Below are 20,513 nucleotides of genomic sequence, written 5' to 3' on the forward strand. Positions count from 1 at the left end.
GAGGCTATAGTTGAGGCCGCCGCCGGTATATTCTGCAGAAAGGTGTTCATCCGAATCCGTAAAGTCTCCGACTTAGATAAAAGCGTCGAGGGCGATATTTACGTAGAAAACGGTTGAAGTGATTTTATAGGCCTCACTATGAATATGAAATGAATTAATCGCGATAAAACGACATGTATGCCGGCAACATATGATGTGAATCGCGATATAATGTTTCATTAAGTTTATCATTTCGAATATTTTTATGTCCAATCTAGGCTAATGGATATCGTCGTTTTTTATACCTGGCAATGGGTTTTGTTGGTGTAAACAGATTTTGATAGGGATTTGTTTGTGAATTGTGAATAATCGACAATCAATCGTTACTACCAAACTGTCCGGACTACACATCTCCGTCTGACATCCGGGCCTGCTAGGGTGTCATTTTACTGTCAGCTCCTTGTTATTAGAATGAACTACCTCTAACATGTTAGAGTCTCCATTTGTCTCAACATTCGAATCCAGAACATTTCTTTTTATAAACTCATGGTGATCAATTTCTAACTTGTACTTTTTTATAATGTAGTTTTAGAAAGTGATGCTTTATTATTACGATTTCCTATCGGTATCTGCCGCATCGTCAGAAATAAACGAAGATATTCGTACGGAGCTGATTGTACTGATCATTGACGGTGAGAGTGAAGGTTGTCTGGATCTCAGTAGCAGGTCCGGGGCGTGTAACAGTATACCATCGTTAATAGTTACATGACCGGTGTTCTTGTCACCGACTGATCCCGGTAAACAACCGTCCTCGGTTCCTGCTGATCGTAGTGTCGATAACGATGAAACTGTTTTACACGCGGGTTTGTTCATTTGTCGAGATTTCGGCGGATAAATAAGGATGGGTTCTACTACCGCGGACGCGTTGGTCTGCAACCCCTCGCGACGTTTCATCTCGACAAATGACGTGGAATTCGGCGATATTCTAACGAGATTTCCCTGACATAATAACATCATTTTGAACGATTTTTTCAGATAGCTATGAACGGCTACGTTCAATATGGGATTATATAAGAGACAAGTGAAGGCTAGGGTGGCCACTAGTACACGGTACTCTGTACGTATCTTAAAATCGCACGAAGCCGAAATAATGGTGAACAATGAATCTGGCAGCCACGAAATCAGCGTCAAATGTATTATCAACAACATGCGATATCCAACTGTTTTTTGCATCGATGAAGATTTATCATCGGATCGGTGAATGGAGGGCGAAATGACGTCAGCCGCCGAGCCGAAATATCTCCAACTTACGGTAGAAATGCGATTGAGACGGACTTGAGTTGCCACCTGTTTCATCTGACGATAGATGCGACGATAGCACACCGACATTACTAGAATGGGTATCAGAAGTGTGATGAACATTCTCGATGTATTTAGTATAACAGACGCTGTTCCTCGAAACCCGATTGAATACGGGATAACAGTGGATATGGCTGTTATAACGATCGACGCGATTTTGATACCCACCAAGTATCCCGTGTAGTGAGTTCTGCGCTGTATTTTACCGTGTTGTTGATTTCTACTGACCATCATATACCTGTTAAACAATTTATAGAAGAAGCTTGAATTAATTCGAGAATTTCCAGCAAAAATCTGCATTTTAATTATCCTTTAGAATGATGCATAAATCAGGTATATCGAGCAAGAAACTGCTCTGAGCTTGTCGATATTAAATCATGTTTTAAAAAAAGCGAAATTTATCTCAACAATGGTGACCCGAAGGGATCGCCACAATACGGGGCGTAATATCGCTAACCCTAACCCTAGGTCGACCATAACCCTAACCCTAGCAGGACTCGAACCCGTGGTCCGCAGCATGTCAGCCAAACGTGCTAACCCCTAGACCACAGACGAGTAGTGATTCACGGTGGTAGTAATTGTGCCTGGTCAGTGTGCTGACTTTTTTGCTGTGTATAAATAAACTCGGAAACTTATTTACTATTCAGACATGTTCCTACCTGTGAAATGCTGCAACTGTTAGCGTGAACGTATTCGCAGTACCGAGAAATCCAAAAATGAAATCAAATCCCACGAAGGCTATTTCGGCATTCTCAGCGCTACAGACAGCGATGATCAGGGTCGGATAAGCGATCAATCCCATCAGCAAGTCCAAAGCCAACGTATTCAGCACGAACGTATATGACCAGAGTTTGGCACTGTTCGTCTTTAACAAGACGATAAACGAGACTAAATTCAGATATAAACCGATTAAAACTATGATCGTTAGTAAAACTAATATAACAATAGTGGCATCAGATGGACGAATCCAAGTAGCCATTGCTTTACTTTTGATTCCTATCAGGTGTTAGTAAATCAGCAAATCGTTATCATAAGATACCCCCCCTCAACAGTTTCCATATGAAGTCTACGGGTTTCTGCATCAACTTCTCACTTTTATATACGTGACGTGTGCAGTGCATTACATTACATAAAGTTTTCACAATTTTAATATCATTATCACTTACTGATGACTGATATACTGTGCCTCTGCTGCCGAGGGTTTAGACGAGAGGTCTTAAGAGGTCCAGGCTGCTGACAATTGTTTGATGAGGTCCAGGCTACCGATTATTCTGGGGGATGCAGGATTCAGGCTGGATATCTCTGAGGGGTGGTGCAGGGTCCAACTGTAGATTAATCACTCACCAAAAATAAAATAGATTCAAAATGATTTTAGATGATTATATTTTATCTTTATTTCAAGGATATATGTTAAATGACAAGAGTTTAACGAATAATTCCTGATTTTGACAATCGAATGTTTATTAATTACTTATTTTGTATATACAGATAATAACGAAAATACTTAATAGAAAATGATACGTGATAAAGATGACCCGAATCCCTTGGCTCATAATCAATGTTCGGGCCTTAAAAGAAACTTATTACAGTTAAGTACCGGTAATTTGAAACACAAAAGGCCGGGTGCATTACCAGGGCTTGAATGAATCCTGTCAAATAAAATCCGATTTATCCAAACATGATTCACACGTGGATTCAGCAACTGATCGTGTTAAGAGTTCATGATCAGTGATTGATTGGAAAAACCTCCTCATCAAAGCTCAACGTAGCTTTCCGAAAACTGATCCAAATTGTGAAAGCTCAAAGTGAAACTTGAAACTCATCTGTTCTCCTGCAGGGACAGTATTTTTCTTGTCTCGTTTTGAACAAATCGTCAAATTTATTCTGTTATGCAACTCCCATTTATTTTGATGACACATGACTCGCATGACACATTACGATTCGGAAAATCAAATCTGAATTGACAGGATAAATTCGCCTTTTGGTCTCCACCTGAGGTAACGTGAGCTTAGGACAAGCTCTGGTAAGCGATGATGCGCCGCACGTAAGAAGCCACGTGACTGCATCCATTAACAGAACCCGGATAACAAGAATAATTCAAATTAATGCTTATAAGAAGAAGCGATGATATTCTCTCCGCCGAGGTGAAATATCTTATCCAACCATCGATCGGGTAGATGAGATAACACGAATACTTTCAGCCGAACTCGTAAATTGGGGACATATCTGGATTTGGGTCTCTCGGAGCAAACCGCGTCCATCATTTCATCGACCACTTCATTCGGGTTAGGAAGACTCCGACTCAGTACTTTTCGGATGGTTCGTTTGATGAAATGGTCGAAATAAACTTGTCCGTAAGCTTGTTGTATTTCATGGGGTGAATTGTTCCAATGAGTTGTCGCTTCTTGAGTGACTCGATCGACCGCGGTCAGATTCGTGCTGAAACAATATTTTCATGACTAGTTTGAAGTGACGTTTGATATCCATTACCCTATAATTCTAAGTTTATTTCTCAAAAAGAAATCATCACAAACTGATTATCTAAAAACGTTAATAAAGGTGCCCTAATAAACAGGCATGTAAGAGTCTTTGGTTACACGTAGAATAGAAATGAACTGAGTCTGGTTGAAATAATGCTGTCAAACTCAGTCACGCATTTCACCAACTTATTATCAAACATTATTAGTAATGATCATACAAAATGAAGCGAAAAAAGACTTCAAATGAAATCGTCGATCTTTCTGTATTTTTAAGCACTTTATTAAGATCAGAACCGGCTTAATCTAATTCTGCGTAACCAGCAATAGATGAAAACAAACTTTCATCAAATGGATTTTTTCTATCTTAGAATAGGGCGGACAAATAACAGGATTAACCCTGTTATTTGAAACAAGGAGTTTGATTTTGATATCGGAAATCGAAGTACAGACATTCGTGTGATGGGCGGTGGTAGTTATTAGTGGTACATATCAAACTAATGAATGAACTGATTCCTCCTGTAATGAGGTTGTGTTCTGTCACCGTTTATGTCTGTTTGTTAATAACCAGTTAATCGAACACACTGAGTTTGGGCCGTTTTAAGGCTATGCTACGCGTTCCCTGTCGTCAGTTCGTGTAGCTCGGGGCATACTACTGAAACTCATTGAAAGGAAATTACTTTACATTTGTTACTCCTGAGTGTGATTATAATCAGGCTTAAGAAATGCCATCAAATATATAAGCGCGTAGTCTTTCTGACTGCGTATTATAATGGACCAATGATAGGAATTGTCTCATCGTAGTTCAAAAAATGGAAGAGAAAACAATAAAAAATTCAGACCTTTTACATTCATTACCCGAAGAACTTCGAGGTTATGTACTATCGGCTCTCAATATACGACCGTCCTTTACCCATAACTCTCTGCGCTATTTCTGAATAGCACAATCGCGTTATTTTCACGCGTCTGCGATTCTATGTAGATATATCACCAACACTGTGACACCAGGCCAACACTAGGATAATTACGTTTATCACCAGGCCAACACTAGGGTTTCTGCGTTTATTACCAGGCCAAAACTAGGGTTTCTGCGTTTATTACCAGGCCAAAACTAGGGTTTCTGCGTTTATTAAACAGGCCAAAACTAGGGTTTCTGCGTTTATTACCAGGCCAAAACTAGGGTTTCTGCGTTTATTCACCAGGCCAAAACTAGGGTTTCTGCGTTTATTAAACAGGCCAACACTAGGGTTTCTGCGTTTATTCACAAGGCCAACACTAGGGTTTCTGCGTTTATTCACCAGGCCAAAACTAGGGTTTCTGCGTTTATTCACCAGGCCAAAACTAGGGTTTCTGCGTTTATTAAACAGGCCAACACTAGGGTTACTGCGTTTATTCACAAGGCCAAAACTAGGGTTTCTGCGTTTATTCACCAGGCCAAAACTAGGGTTTCTGCGTTTATTAAACAGGCCAACACTAGGGTTTCTGCGTTTATTCACCAGGCCAAAACTAGGGTTTCTGCGTTTATTCACCAGGCCAAAACTAGGGTTTCTGCGTTTATTAAACAGGCCAACACTAGGGTTTCTGCGTTTATTCACAAGGCCAACACTAGGGTTTCTGCGTTTATTCACCAGGCCAAAACTAGGGTTTCTGCGTTTATTCACCAGGCCAAAACTAGGGTTTCTGCGTTTATTAAACAGGCCAACACTAGGGTTTCTGCGTTTATTCACAAGGCCAAAACTAGGGTTTCTGCGTTTATTCACCAGGCCAAAACTAGGGTTTCTGCGTTTATTAAACAGGCCAAAACTAGGGTTTCTGCGTTTATTCACCAGGCCAAAACTAGGGTTTCTGCGTTTATTCACCAGGCCAAAACTAGGGTTTCTGCGTTTATTAAACAGGCCAACACTAGGGTTTCTGCGTTTATTCACCAGGCCAAAACTAGGGTTGCTGCGTTTATTAAACAGGCCAACACTAGGGTTTCTGCGTTTATTCACCAGGCCAAAACTAGGGTTTCTGCGTTTATTCACCAGGCCAACACTAGGGTTTCTGCGTTTATTCACCAGGCCAACACTAGGGTTTCTGCGTTTATTCACAAGGCCAACACTAGGGTTTTTGCGTTTATTAAACAGGCCAACACTAGGGTTACTACGTTAATTCACCAGGCCAACTAAATTCTAATTCTCTAAACCCTGAACCCTCTAAACCCTCAAACCCAAACCCTAACCCAATTAGAGTTTACAGGGTTAGGGTTTTTTAGGGGGGGGTTAAGCTTTAGAGTACCACAATCGCACGCTATCCTTTTGCGATCATATACGATCGTATGAATCGCATTTTACGTTAGTGATATTCAATTCATATAATTGTAGAATTGTAGAATAGCGTTCTGAAACCATAGAATCGCACATTACACTTTATTTTCTTAAATTATTCTTGAATAGAATCGATCGCAAATACTGTGAGATTGTGCTATTCAGAAATACCACACAGTTTTCTATTCACCTGTAAAGGGTCGGTTCTACAGTGCTGACCATCACTTCAAACGCGGCCATTTCTCTCCTCAGACAGTCAGAGAACGCGATACACGCGCTTTTAGACATCGCGTACGCGCAATACAGAGGTAGATTGAACCTGCCTGAAATTATATATTGAAAATAATACTTCACTTCAAAACTTAACGAAAAATGACGAGTTATGTGACCTAAGTGTACTAATAACCGATCGTTAAGTCGTAGCCAATAAACAGCGATCGTACACATCACGTGACTTAGGCGTTCGGTTCAAAAAGATCGCGGATCTCAGGTGAACCGAGTGTAGCTGAGATCCAACAAACTAGTCTTCGTCGAATCGGTGACTCGACTTCGTGATGTGTGACATCAGTGTTCTTAAAACCGAATAGCAGACGACAATCGGATCGGATGTTAGCGCCACCTGGTGATACCTGCGAGACTCGCTACGTTGATCACTCGTCCTCGAGACTTTCGTAACATCGGTAGAAATGTTTTCGTCACTCGAACGACTCCCATCACGTTCACCGACATCATCCTTTCAAATTCAGAAGCGGGTGTCCATTCGAGCGGGCTGAACACAGCAACACCTGCATTATTTACTACTGCCCACAAATCTACATAAAGAAATCCACATTCGTTATACTTTATTCGTTATAACTTAAAAGATTATAGAAAATTAATGAAAATCGTAAAATCGATTGAAATCGACTTTAAAAGCTGTGTGTGTGTTCATTGTTTTGATATTAAGATAGGAATCAGTGGCCCTCTTATTTATTTGATTGGTAAATTTAATCTAATTTCACTTGATTTGGTGTCTCGAAATTTCTTCCATCCAGCCGGATCGGAGATAATTAATCAAATACATCGATATTTGGAAATAACTACATTTCAATGTTAACTAGTAGAATATAGTTAAAGTTTATTTGTGATAGGTTGATGTTACACAGACGTGTGCTACATGGGTAAAAACTGGTCCAAATCTTAACTCGCAACTATGGAACTAGAATCAGAATTTCGACTGTGAAACTGAATTCAATTCTGATACCTTTATCTCCCAAATTCGACTCTATGAATTCCTTCGCCGCGGTTACGTCAGATTCTTTCGTGACGTCACACTTGATGACGTGTATGTTTTCGGTGTATTGGAGTTCTTTAGCCCCGCCCTCACACGGGTTCAAACACGCCGCAAACACTAAACAATCCAATGATGATAGTCGTTTCGCTGTTAAATGTCCAAAACCACTGTCACAACCTGGAATTATAGATAGATAGGACCTTTTTCGCTTTGGCTTAAAGTCGGTACTTTGAATATCTGTTACATTTACAATAAAACCGCTTAATGATACTGAACAAACAGATGACGTCACTCGGCAAACGGATTCTTAGTTCACAGTTACCTTGAATAATTTAGTATTAAGTCGACGAAACAGTGTTTGACTTATCGACAAAATTCTCTTTAATTCCAGCGCAATCGAAGATTATTAACGATTAAACATCTTACCTGTGATAAAAACAGCTTTTCCCGATACTGATAGGTGCGGAGGTCGCCTCCAACTGAGGAAGGCGACCCAAATAGTCAGTAGAGTACACAGAACAGTAGCTGAGAGGATACTTTCAATATCGGCAAATCCGTTAGTCAACCAGGAAAGCCAAACTAACGTTACACCGATAGTTACCACAATAAACCTATATCCGCGTGGAATCATTTTCAAGCGACTGAAATAGAAACGACATTGATTTTATTACCAGAGCTCAATACACCTCCACAGCCGGCTTCTATAGATCAGTCAAAAACCCACTGCATAAAGAAAAAAATAGCGTGTCAACCCAATTCTAGGGCCTTTTTTAAACTGAAAAAAATGACCCAATGCACATTTCGTTTTTCTATATTATTGTAGGTTTTTTGCTGCAAAACGCCTCAGTTATCTGAAGATGTTTAATGGATTAAGTAAATAAAGTAACGTGTTCAGTGATTTTTCGGTTAATACATTGGGAATATAGGTTAAAATCACAACTTACGATTGTTAGTTGAATATTGGGGCAATAGATCCACAGTTATCGGGTTTGTCGCTACAAGGGTTGATACTGGAAATAAACGTGTGTCTGATCGAGTATTATCTAACTCACTAGCTCCATTAGTATTGGTTTTGAACTAATCGCAGTCAGCTATCAATGGATTATTGTAGCAGTCCTCATAACCATTGCCTCAGTGCATTATTGATATATTATTATATCAGTATTTAGATGTATAGTTATAATATCTACCCGTAGCTTTTATGATTGGATCTATATATGTTTTCAATGCCTCGACCTATATTCACAACCAGTGTTTACACATTGAACTGTCGTATCGATTCGATAACACAACTACTTCATTCGAGTTTTCCGTTGTTTTGTAACTGATAAGGTTTTTAGAGCTCTTACCGCGAGAACTCTGTCCGACGAACTCAAGCTAAAAGGCAAATTTTGAGGTCTCTAGTGAATCTATCGATGCCAGCAGTATAAATACGACCATTATTTGGTAGATAAAGGAAGTAAATCTGTCGGCACCGCTGACCTGAATTCAATAAACACTTTTAAATCGTCGGGTGTTTCCACTTTGTTGAATGCATTCGGAGCGGCGGTCCTAGACATCTCTGAGTCCTCCAGCGTTCCAAACGAATTCAACTACACTAGTATCATCTGTTCAACCACTTGTCTTGGAGTAATTATCTTGACAAGAAGATTAAATTGACAAGATTGACCAGATGACAAGATTGATTGGAGTAAGTTAGAGTTTAGTGGTACCACCCAATGTATCCACTACCCTACTACTCTCGTGGTGGACTCCAACGCGAACTCCGGCTCCCCTTTCCCCGGCGGATGAATGGTTCACGGAGCAATCCATAACTGATTCGAACTGAACCCTGGCACGTTACCGCCGCACTAACCGCTAGATGGCACTGCTAACTAGGAAGTGAAAATTTCAGGGATTTTGACATTTATGAAAACAACTCATAACTGCAGTTAGGTTACTATCTGAGGGCCGATGTCAGGACTGATTCTAGTAGCGATTCCGTTGGTCTAATAATAAACCCTGCCCCGAAAAAGGAGAAATGATCGATTAAAACAGTGCCACTGGGTTTAATATGACTTGTAAGTATCACACCCGCAGCTGCAGGTTCGGCAATCTTTCTCAACTCGTCGATCTTGTTTTCAAATTAATTGCTTTCTGTATGTGTATATTTAAAGCTGAATCGTATGAATGTGAAAGGAAGAGTTTATTGAATCGACTTCTCGACGCAGTTAAACAATGTCAGGTCCGGTTTGGAGGAAAGAAAGAGCTCGCTACAGATGCTGATAGTCGGTAAATCATCATCTCTGGCTAAATTACATACCCCGCACTAAATGCATCAATTTTCTTTGTTGACAAAAAGGGAGCACTCAACAACTTTTATAAGTTTCACAAGTCTCCCTGGATCCGGTGTGGATCCGGCGCTATAGTAGTTAACCCCATTAACTACAGTTACATCAGTAACCTCTCTCTATATATCCCGTCACACACACAGTGGATATTACAAAATCTTCAGAATTTGCTGGAGCAAACCTAATATTGCCCCTAAGTGCAGACTTAGCGAACGTAATATTGCCTTTAGGACTGGATTCAATGTGTCTTTAAGGATGTGACAAGTCCTCCCAAAAATAGCCCCTAGAGTCGCCCCCTAAGGACTCCCTGTGATTATCATTATATTCTCTGCAATAACTGCAATCATGTTTGAACAGTTATTAACTTGTGATTTGTAATATTTTGCAGAGTTGTTTGTTTATGTAATTATTGGGAAGCAGTTCTTCAACATGGAATTAAACACACTGGTGCTGGGGGTAAAGCCCTCTCAACTCTTAAGTAAGATACTTCACAAATACCAGTCTGTTCGTTCTATGATCTCATTACTCTGAAATCATCTATACTTTCACAAATCTGATTCAATTGACAGGTTTTATTACTTGTCATTGTATAAGACAGTCATCATATCACTGAAATTATCTCTATTTTTGAGTCCCTATTTGTTTTCTGCAATTCAAACACTGATTGTCCTAGCTATGGATAACTTAAGAGTCTGGGGCTGCAGATGCTCAAAAGTCGATAGTGAATAAGAGAAGTTCATCGTTACTGTAATGTCTTTGTTTGAGCTACTGCTGTCTGTGTTGGTCATCTTCACTGAATTCATTCATTTAATGAAGTTGTTTTTACTTGTTTTCAGGCAGGTCACTGAAAAAGCTGGACTGGCAAACATTCCCGGCGTTTCAGATATCAAAAACCTTGAAACAGAACCAGGTATGAATTATTAGAATTCAGTTCTACTCATTTTCTGGATTTAACTCCACAGTTCATGACTCGGGTTCCAATTGTGGTTTAAGTTTGACTCAACAGACAGTGTTCCACAGAGATGTTCAATCAGTTCATTTTCATTAAGTTAACTCTCAGTGCAATCTTCAACTGTTGAACTGGAATGATTTCCCCTCAAGAGTCAATACCTATGACTGTTGAGTGAACGGCCTTTTTAACTCTATTTCATGAACTCAACTGTATCCGTTTAATGTTTCAGAATTTTTCCATTACGTCAAAGAAATCCTGAACAAACACGAACAACAGAGATTTTTCATGTTGAAGCATATAACGACAGACGCGGGCCGGGGCCGGGCCTGGCTGCGGGCGTCGTTAAACGAGAACTCATTAGAGAGATACATGCATTGTGTGATCGCAAACGAAACTCTTTTGTCGTAAGTTTTCTAGAGATAATTTTAAACTCCCTCAATACAGATAGAAAAACCATTCTAAAAAGGTTTCTATTTGTTAATGATCCATATAAAGTTTCGAATGTATCTTATAATAGTCATTTTCAGGAATTCTAAAGTTTGTATCAAATAAAGATGGGAGATCATCTATTGGGTCATATACAGCATAAAAATATAATAGCTTTAATATACACGTATAAGAATTGAAAATGGCTATTAAGATATATTGGAAATGTTGAATGATTATCAGCTGAAATTCAAATTGAATGACTTTGCATTTTAAGCTGAAAAGAATACAATGTTTGGATATATCGAATGTGGACAGATTTCTAATAATCAACTGTATTTACACCGCTATAGACAACACAGTGCTTGATCTATTGATCTCTGATCTAGTTCACCATTCATAGATACTGTGTACAATGTATGTATATAGAGAGAAAGTGTCTTATTGTTTTAGACCCAATTGCCTTGATAGATAACCTGATAATTTGTTACACTTGTGTTTTAAGTTTTATGCACGGTAGTTAAGAATTGTCAGCTCTCATGACTAGTCTCCAGTCCTTGTGACTGGGCCTCAGCTCTTGTGACTAGACCCCAGTCCTTGTGACCTGGTCTAAGCTCTCATGACTAGATCCCAGTCCTCGTGACAGGGCCTCGGCTCTTGTGACTAGACCCCTGTCCTTGTGACCGGGGTTCCATTGATTTCCATAGACCCACAATAACATAAAGAAAAACGAAATGAGCAATTAACGTCTTGATTCTATGGACCGTTTTCTAAAGCTGATTTATTATACAGTTATAACATACAGCGATTAGGTTTTAGCCTGTAGCTGATGTAGCTGATGTAGCTGCTGTAGCTGCTGTAGCTGATGTAGCTGCTGTAGTAAACTGTGAAATCAGAGGTTTTTTGAGTAATATCGGACTCAATCATGTGGCGTTTATATAAATCAGAGCAAGGGAAGATTAATTGGCTAAAGGAAAAATCAAAAATGGGGCTTCAGTTGTGATAAGATCCCGGTTCTCGTGAGTAGGTCACCTCTTAATGATTGCCTTTTTACTGCGAATGTAAATGATTTGTTTACTTTATAAGGAGATGATTTTCTGCTATTTAAGATTATTCGAGCCTTTTTTAAATCAGTTCTTCGGGTGAAATTATAAAAACCTTTATGAACCCATCTCAGATAAACTTTTGATCCAGAAAATTTGCACATTATGATAAGATATTGGGAATTCTAAAAATCAACATTGATATCAGTTTGATTTACCCTGAATACCCAACCACATAGATCTATATACAACACTGACTGTACACCTTCCTCACTGCTGTGTTTCTATATGGCACACATTTCCTAGTTGTGTTTCTATATACCTCGAGATGATGATGATCTTAGTACACCTCATCACTGTGTAATAACAGTGATAAAAGATGGCAGCACCTGTCAAATATGTTGATATATCAGTAACGTATTGAGTAGGAATTTTATAAAATTTTCCAAATTATCTCCTGTAATCAAAGGGTTTTAATCATCAATCGTGTATTCTTTATTTCAGTCAATATTATGAGAACTGGGCGTTTCTCAGAGACATGGAGAAGAGTTCAGTATTACCGAATATGGCAGCAGGTAAAAACTACGCTTTCAGCATCTATCGAAATCTAGATATATTTAATATTCACTGATTTACTGAGACGTTGAAATCGATATCAATTTTAGGACTAGGATCTATTCTGTTCGCTATAGCGATTGACTTAGAAGGATTGAATACTATTCGTCCTGCTCAGGGTCTCGACGGTCAGTTCTCATTCTCTCGTCTCGGAGAGATTGAACCGGATGAAGATGCGAAGCCGGTCGTTGTAGCCGTTGAACCTCTACTTTTAGGTAAAAATACAAACTGTGAAAATAGAAAACAAGTTGTGGATACAGTTCGACAGTCCACTGTTAGGTTTAACACAGTTTGGAATCAGTTTATTTCTAATTCTAGATTCAAATATGATCTGAGGACTGAACTGTTTTAATATTTTGCCACCGTTTTATTTGATGATTCTTGTTTTCACTTTTTTCGCAGAGAAGAAAAAAGAAAAGAAAAAGCGAAGAAAACCGGCAAAACTGGTTTCATTTGATGGAGTTGAACCAGTATGTGGACGCTCCTCACCAACCAGAGTATCCACTCCTCCAGCTCCTCCAGCTCCAAATAAACAATCTTTCATTCCTTCAAACAGTGATAATTCTTACCGTAACGATGAACTGAATATCAATTCAGCGTTGACAGCTGACGGGATAGCGGCGGATGAATCGAGAATCAGGACCGCGGCGGATGAATCGAGAATCACGACCGCGGTAGATGAATCGTTGAGTGGAATCACTGGTCAATGCGCTGATTCAATCAGTATCAGTAGCAGCAGCGCGAGTGTCACTTCCGCTGTCAATGACGAACAAGAATCGTGTATTTACGATATAAAAACTATCAATTCTAGTCAACACGAGCAGGAAACTATAGACAATATGACTATAATGACTAGTCAGCGGGATACTAGTCCGTATGCTGATGTAAACAATATGACTAGTACGACTAGTAATCAGTGTTCATCGGATTATAATATGACAACAACGGCATTTTCAACTCCACCTTCAACTCTTCCACTAACTCGCAATAACATCAATTGTGATACTGACATGTAAGTATAAATACCACGCCCTTCACCCAACCCGTGCAGCTGCATCTCTTCCACCAACCCGTGCAGCTGCACCCCCTCCACCAACCCGTGCAGCTGCATCCCCTCCACCAACCCGCGCAGCTGCATCCCCTCCACCAACCCGCGCAGCTGCATCCCCTCCACCAACCCGCGCAGCTGCACCCCCTCCACCAACCCGTGCAGCTGCATCCCCTCCACCAACCCGTGCAGCTGCACCCCCTCCACCAACCCGTGCAGCTGCATCTCCTCCACCAACCCGTGCAGCTACACCCCCTCCACCAACCCGCGCAGCTGCATCCCCTCCACCAACCCGCGCAGCTGCACCCCCTCCACCAACCCACGCAGCAGTATAAATACCACCCCATCCACCCAACCTGTGCAGCTGCACCCCCTCCACCAACCCGCGCAAAAATATTAAATTCCATTCCTTCAAGATTCTATGAAACTCAGTTTTGTAGCAGTCGTGCAAGATTTGACAATTGTATTTTGATGTTCTTAGTTCTCGGGTGAAAACTCAAGCCTTGAAAACCTTTAGTAGCAAAGATTTGAACTCATAACCCAGTTCAACAGTAACTGTTAAACTGCGTCATGATTAAGTTCATGGTGAAGTTTGACTTTGAGTTAAAATGTGTTCAATTTTGCCCGGCATTTTTGGTGTTGCAACTCTGAAGTCAAATTCTAACAGAGAACTACGTGTTCATGCTATTGTTTTATTAATAGTTACAGTAATCAGAGTAGATCAGCACCGGTTAGCGATACGCCTGTTACGCTAACTCCGATGACACCAATAGGTGGCGACGATGAAGGTTTGATGATATATCCGGCGTCATCGAACGGAAACACATCGGATACAGCATCGATAGATTCATATAACATTCCATCGTGTCCGTATACTGAGAGTGCTGCTCACGCATTACAACTAGCACAACTCGGCTTATCTGACAAGTAAGTATCATTTATACACTTGAACCCTGAACATTCACAGTCATCAGTTGAACCCAGAAATGGTTGTTTAAGTCTGCTTTAAAACCAAAATGAGCTTAGACTGGTCTTAAGTTGTTAAGGTCGGCTATGGATCCAAAATGAGCTTAGACTGTCTAATGTTGTTAGATAAGTTTTAGAGCGAAAATGAACTTAGTTAGATTGGAGAGAGATAGAATTTTGGGTTACCTTTTATCCATGTTAAAACTGACCAGGATCTGCTTCGAGGGTTTCATACTAAAACTGAAGTGTAGTTGGTCTGGTTTTGACAAATACTAATCAGGGACAGATTCAGGATTTATTTATATTGATTGTTTAAAGCATTCCTGCTCTGAGAACTGCTGGAGATGGAAGTAATGATCCGGAATCACCGTCCGGTAAAGAGACGATGTCTACAAGCGAACTGAAACAAGCGGTCGTAGCGATGATGCTTCGTAAAGACGATGTTGAAGAAGAGAATCGTCAGTTACGAGCGTTGTGTGAAGTCGAACAGGAAACGTCTGCCGGACTGAAAGCAGAATTAGAGGAGATTCGTAAATCACATCATATTACAATCGAGAAAGATCAATCACGTATACAAGCATTAACCAGGTGACTATAAACGTTAATACAATATTCCCAGCATCCAGTTCCACTTTTGTGAGTAAAAGTTAACTATGAGTTAAATCTAACTCACAACTGTGTAACTGGCAACTGGCTCTTGTAGGCCTCCCGTTGCCTGAAAAGTTTGTTCAAGTAAACCAACAGATAAATGCCAAATGCAGTTTCGATTTCCTCCATATCAGTTTTCCTCTGGTTTAGTTAATTTGCCAGTTATCCACTCGTTTAATTTAACCAGTTTTAATTGTCATCATGTCAGTTTTACACTGGTTAACTTTTCACTATGTCAGCAATCCACAGATTCATTTGAACCTAATTCAAAGCAATTGAGCACCTGACAGTTACTGGTATGATAATAGATTGTGAATTGTGTAAATCAATGTTTCGTAGAGAAAATGAACTTCTCAAACATCAACTGAAGAAATATGTTAATGCTGTACAGTTATTGAGAAGAGAAGGTCTGGCAGCGGAAGGTAAGTCTGTATTATACTCCTCAATCTCAGGTCTATTACTGTCGCTTACATAATGTGTGGTATACATGTGTGTTTTGACAGGTAAAATAGGTGTTCATTTAGATGATATTCAGCCAGCAATACCAGCCAGTAAACCACAGATTGATTACAGTCACGAAGCATCTGAATATGAAAAGAAGCTCATACAGGTTTGTGTAAAACTATCTCTGATATTGAGAGTGTTGAGAAGTGGTTTCGGTAACAGGAAGTTATTGATCTATTGTTACAGGTTGCTGAAATGCACGGAGAACTGATCGAATTCAATGAATCACTACACAAACAATTACTATCAAAAGAATCACAATTAAGAAGACTTCGTCAAGACCTCATTGAACTGAGAGGACCGGTTAGTATGGAACCATTCGCAATGGTGAACCATTTATAATGTATTCATCTAATTTAATCGGTAAAATTTTAAGACTTTAAAGGTGAACTAGATTTGTTTAGAGTACGAGCTTTCATTACTAGCGCATATAGCAGCTTTAAATGACCAATGGGAGCCGAGATCTTACAGATTTTCTGATGAAAGTTTCAGTCTAGATAAATTGTGTTTTCAGCTGCCAAATCATCATGAAGAACATACGGATGACAACACCAGCATCTCTTCAGATGCAGATGTGTAAGTGTTGAAATGGTTGTGTTCACTATTGATAATGTTTTTATATCTGAAGTCCGGGGGGCGGGGTTGGTATATCAGACCTGCTTCCGGGGGGGGGGGGAGGGGAGTATATCAGACCAGCTTCCCCTACGATATCTCTGTAGTAGTTTATATGATAATTCATGTCTCATTACGATGCTTTTAATCACTATCATAAAACATACATTGATCAGTGATTTCTGGTGATAACCATAGAAATTATGATTCCAATATGAATAGCAGCCAATTCAATAAATTATAATATCTAACAAAAAGCAATGTCAATGCCCGACCTGGGTTTTGGGGGTTATTTGCACTGTAGTTAACCCCAGTTGTATATGTGTGTGTTTGATGTTTGTGTTATTTGATATTTAGATTGTCACCAACATCTCGACCATTGATAAACATCTGGATTCCTTCCGCGTTCATGAGAGGTGTAGGAACTGAATCACATCATGTTTATCAGGTCAGTTTACAATAGATCTGTCGTGTTGAAAACTTGATTGAATTTACACGTAACCAGACCTTCAGCCTGCCAGCATCCATCTGCAACCTGGAACCAGCCCTTCAGCCTGCCAGCATCCATCTGCAACCTGGAACCAGCCTTTCAGCCTGCCAGCATCCATCGGCAGCCTGGAACCAGCCCTTCAGCCTGCCAGCATCCATCTGCAGCCTAGAACCAGCCCTTCAGCCTGCCAGCATCCATCTGCAGCCTGGTACCAGCCCTTCAGCCTGCCAGCATCTATTCAGATATTCTGCAGCCTGGAACACATAATCATTGTTATGTGAAATGTGGATGATCAAAAATTCGAACACTGAAAATTGGTGATAAAATGTAAATTGTCTCAAGGTTGCAGGATTCATTCATTATTGCCTCACATAAACATCTCACACTAGGCCTATGAGACACATCATTAAGGTGCATGTAGTCACTTTCATCAGCTAATTGTAAAACTTCTGATGTTTGCTGTTGATAGTCACAGCGGTTTCAAACAGTTGTTCACTAAGTCACCATTATCAGTACCTGTTTGATAAGGCGCGGGCTGATAATAAACAGGGGATTTGACAGCTAAACGGATGACCCTACGAGTGATCAGCGTTGTGACGGACGATGTGACGGACTGGCTCTGTGTGGGTTTATGAAGGTAGTATGTTGTATTGTAGGTATATGTTCGTATACGCGATGAAGAATGGACGGTTTATAGAAGATACGCACAGTTTTATGAGTCGCATAATAAACTACGTAAAAAATACGCGATTCTCAACACTTTCGAATTTCCACCAAAAAAAGCTATAGGAAACAAGGTATGGAAATATTCAATGATTTCACTGACTATTTACCCTTATAAAGTAGTTACTTGTTGCATTATGAGTATGTGTAATGTATTTATTTCAGGGAGGTAAATTCGTCGAAGATCGACGTAAAAGATTACAGAATTATATTCGTCAAGTTATAAATTGGCTCGTTCAAAATAATGCACAGTTAGCATCGAACGCTTGCAAGGACAATCTGATCGCATTGGTGCCAGTTCTCGGGTAAGTGTTACTCCCCCCTCTCTCAGACAGGGGTCAGCCCCCTCTTGCATGTGAAGGCTTTGATTTTAAGATTTAAGACCAGTCTAAACTCATTCTATAGCCGATTGAAATATTTAAGATCAGTGTTATGATTTAAGGCGTCTATTTGTGGTGACTGAACCCCGGATGATTACTGCCAGTCTGTGTATGACACAATCTTCTCCTTTATTCTTTTTAGTGAGATTCCTGACAAGAAGAAATCATCAAAAAACCGTCGGAAATCAGCGCCCTCTACGTCACAACCAGCAGGGATTCAGCCAGCACCGGTTGTAGCTGCTGATATGTACATGGGACTTTAAAACAACACTAATGTCTATTTCAACCTGTCTTGAGAGCATTCCAGGTGGCCTAGCTTGATCATTTTTGGTAGTACATACCTGATAAAGGTCTTAATAGGACCAGAAAGGACAGGCAGTCGACCTAAATCATCGTTTTCTAATCCATTTGAAGAATATCCAAAAAGTCTGCATTGAAAGGGGTTAAATGAAGAGAAGTGACTCCATGATTTGAAAGTTTAACAATATGTTTCCATGCCTACGTACCAAACTTCAGTTGGTAGGCATGGAAACATATTGTTTAACTTTCAAATCATGGAGTCACTTCTCTTCATTTAACCCCTTTCAGTGAAGACTTTTTGGATATTCTTCAATACAGTTTCAAATGGATTAAAAAATGATGATTTAGGTCGACTGCCTGTCCTTTCTGGTCCTATTAAGACCTTTATCAGGTATGTACTACCAAAACTGACTGAGCTAGGCCACCTGGAATGCTCTCAAGTCAGATTGAAATAGACATTAGATTCACTTCCACATTTCTCCTGGGTTCACTTCCATATTTCTCCTGGGTTCACTTCCACAGTTCTACTGGGTTCACTTCCACAGTTCTACTGGGTTCACTTCCACGGTTTTACTGGGTTCATTTCTAGTTCTATTGTACTAGGTTCTACGGGAGTTGGTTTAGTTTAACTCTGGATCCAGTTGTTAATTTCAGAGGATTAATATTTTCCAATAGAATCCACTCAATTGAGACGAGAAGAAAAAAGCGTGAACGAAGTTTATTTGTGCGTTCGGTTTGTCGCGGTACAAACAATTATGAAATTGATTCCACTGATGAATTATTCAGTTTTTTGACAATCAAAATGATGTAATGTATGAAAATGAACAAATCAAAATTTTAAAACGAAACAATTTTTGAAAATATTGATCATGAAAATGTGTGTTAAACCCGTGACTAGTGACAGACTAGGCAAATATTGTGTGCGAATTTATTCAGCTTTTTAAATTTTAATTGTATGAATGAAAAATGTTTGATATTACCGCCAGATTACAGTAACCTATTTGCTGATTTCACACTGTGTGTGTGTCATCTTAACTGAGCATACAAGTTGACCCGGCCGGCCAACTGCAGTTTACAAAATGGCCTGCCCGATGAAGAGCATTAATCTTATGATCATTAAATGGCAAATCAGTGATCACCTCAATGTGTCAACTTTAGTCTCCACGTGTTTAATCGTAATTAAATAATACGGCCAAAGATTGGCCTATAGTCTGTCACAAGGTTTAGAGGTCGCCCTGATCCACAACAATAGTACATCATTGTTCTGTATATATCGATAGTGTAGTAATACATATGTATTATTTTAGTGGCTTTATCAGGTCAGATTAAAGATGCCAGTTGAAGGGAGGGGGGGTGGTTCAAGAGGCATTCCAACGAGTAATTTAATACGTATTACATTTTTGTAAATGTTTTATTTAATTTCGATTGAACATTTTGTAAAGTTGTTAATTTTGTAAATAGATATTACTCTGATAATCGATATATGGTGCTTGTTTTTCAATGTTGTGCTATAATTGTTCATGTTATAATGATTTGTGTATCTCTACACAAACACTTGTCAAATTAATCAGAGAATTTGAGGGAATGAAACATTGAAGGTCACCCTGTCACCTGTCACCTTCAATATTAAACCCTTTTCAACGTATGAATGAATTTTATGGAATGGATTTTAAAACTTGTCAAACTAAAAGAAGATCTGGATTTGATTTAAATTTATGGATTGAATTCAAGATTACAGTAAACCTTGCCTTACTTGGACACGGTCATCTCAGAATTTTGACTAACTCGCGCAAAAAGGAAATAATTATTCTCTGACTTCGTATTTTTAATTCGGAATTCGTCTACGTCAAAGATAACCGGTGGATAAATAGCGGGACCCAGTTCCACAGTTGTGAGTTAGAGTTAACTCCGAGTTAGTTAGTTCATTTTCAATGAGTTAACTCTGAGTCAAATCTTAACTCAGAACTGTGGAACTGGATCCTGAGTAACTGTTACCCTGGTATTTATCTCAGCTAAAATGGGTACCAGTAAATCAATTTATGAATAACCGCGCTCCACATTTAGAATAACTTTTCAATAAGC

General features: G+C 39.5%; 2 protein-coding genes across 6 annotated transcripts; one reads left to right on the forward strand and one right to left on the reverse strand.

Moving 5' to 3' along the window:
* Positions 1–424: 424 nt before the first annotated feature.
* LOC141903976 (short-chain dehydrogenase/reductase family 9C member 7-like) lies at positions 425–8,768 on the reverse strand. Of its 4 annotated transcripts, none has more exons than XM_074792402.1 (8): positions 8,440–8,768; positions 7,821–8,038; positions 7,365–7,571; positions 6,751–6,933; positions 6,312–6,444; positions 2,505–3,777; positions 1,998–2,226; positions 425–1,576 (listed from the first exon to the last, which is right to left on the reverse strand). In XM_074792402.1, the coding sequence occupies exons 2-6, from the start codon at positions 8,023–8,025 to the stop codon at positions 3,441–3,443; spliced, it is 1,065 nt and encodes a 354-aa protein (XP_074648503.1). In that variant the 5' UTR covers positions 8,026–8,038; positions 8,440–8,768; the 3' UTR covers positions 425–1,576; positions 1,998–2,226; positions 2,505–3,440. The 4 variants fall into 4 exon arrangements, with proteins under 4 accessions (XP_074648503.1, XP_074648502.1, XP_074648501.1 ...); XM_074792401.1 differs by having other exon boundaries at positions 7,821–8,035; positions 8,339–8,767; XM_074792400.1 differs by lacking the exons at positions 6,312–6,444; positions 6,751–6,933; positions 7,365–7,571; positions 7,821–8,038; positions 8,440–8,768 and having other exon boundaries at positions 1,998–2,203; positions 2,505–3,439.
* A 515-nt stretch (positions 8,769–9,283) lies between these two features.
* On the forward strand, positions 9,284–18,457 carry LOC141903650 (sorting nexin-29-like). 2 transcript variants are annotated; one of them, XM_074791862.1, is made up of 18 exons: positions 9,284–9,454; positions 9,551–9,665; positions 10,113–10,202; positions 10,561–10,634; positions 10,906–11,080; positions 12,650–12,720; positions 12,811–12,975; positions 13,163–13,772; positions 14,511–14,735; positions 15,093–15,362; positions 15,762–15,844; positions 15,926–16,032; positions 16,113–16,229; positions 16,441–16,502; positions 16,896–16,986; positions 17,685–17,825; positions 17,917–18,056; positions 18,274–18,457. In XM_074791862.1, the coding sequence occupies exons 1-18, from the start codon at positions 9,448–9,450 to the stop codon at positions 18,392–18,394; spliced, it is 2,664 nt and encodes an 887-aa protein (XP_074647963.1). In that variant the 5' UTR covers positions 9,284–9,447; the 3' UTR covers positions 18,395–18,457. The 2 variants fall into 2 exon arrangements, with proteins under 2 accessions (XP_074647963.1, XP_074647964.1); XM_074791863.1 differs by lacking the exons at positions 17,685–17,825; positions 17,917–18,056; positions 18,274–18,457 and adding an exon at positions 17,498–17,637.
* The last annotated feature ends 2,056 nt before the right edge of the window (positions 18,458–20,513 follow it).

This window comes from Tubulanus polymorphus, chromosome 4 (assembly GCF_964204645.1).
Source record: "Tubulanus polymorphus chromosome 4, tnTubPoly1.2, whole genome shotgun sequence".
NCBI lineage: Eukaryota > Metazoa > Nemertea > Palaeonemertea > Tubulaniformes > Tubulanidae > Tubulanus > Tubulanus polymorphus.

Excerpts from the sequence above, each read along its gene's own strand:
- LOC141903650 (XM_074791862.1), top strand. Across the intron at positions 14,736-15,092 it reads CAACTCGGCTTATCTGACAA|CATTCCTGCTCTGAGAACTG; the intron begins GTAAGTATCATT and ends GATTGTTTAAAG. Across the intron at positions 15,363-15,761 it reads CGTATACAAGCATTAACCAG|AGAAAATGAACTTCTCAAAC; the intron begins GTGACTATAAAC and ends AATGTTTCGTAG.
- LOC141903976 (XM_074792400.1), bottom strand. The coding sequence starts at position 2,140 with ATGGGATTGATCGCTTATCCGACCCTGATCATCGCTGTCTGTAGCGCT. Across the intron at positions 1,577-1,997 it reads ACAGTTGCAGCATTTCACAG|GTATATGATGGTCAGTAGAA; the intron begins GTAGGAACATGT and ends ATTGTTTAACAG.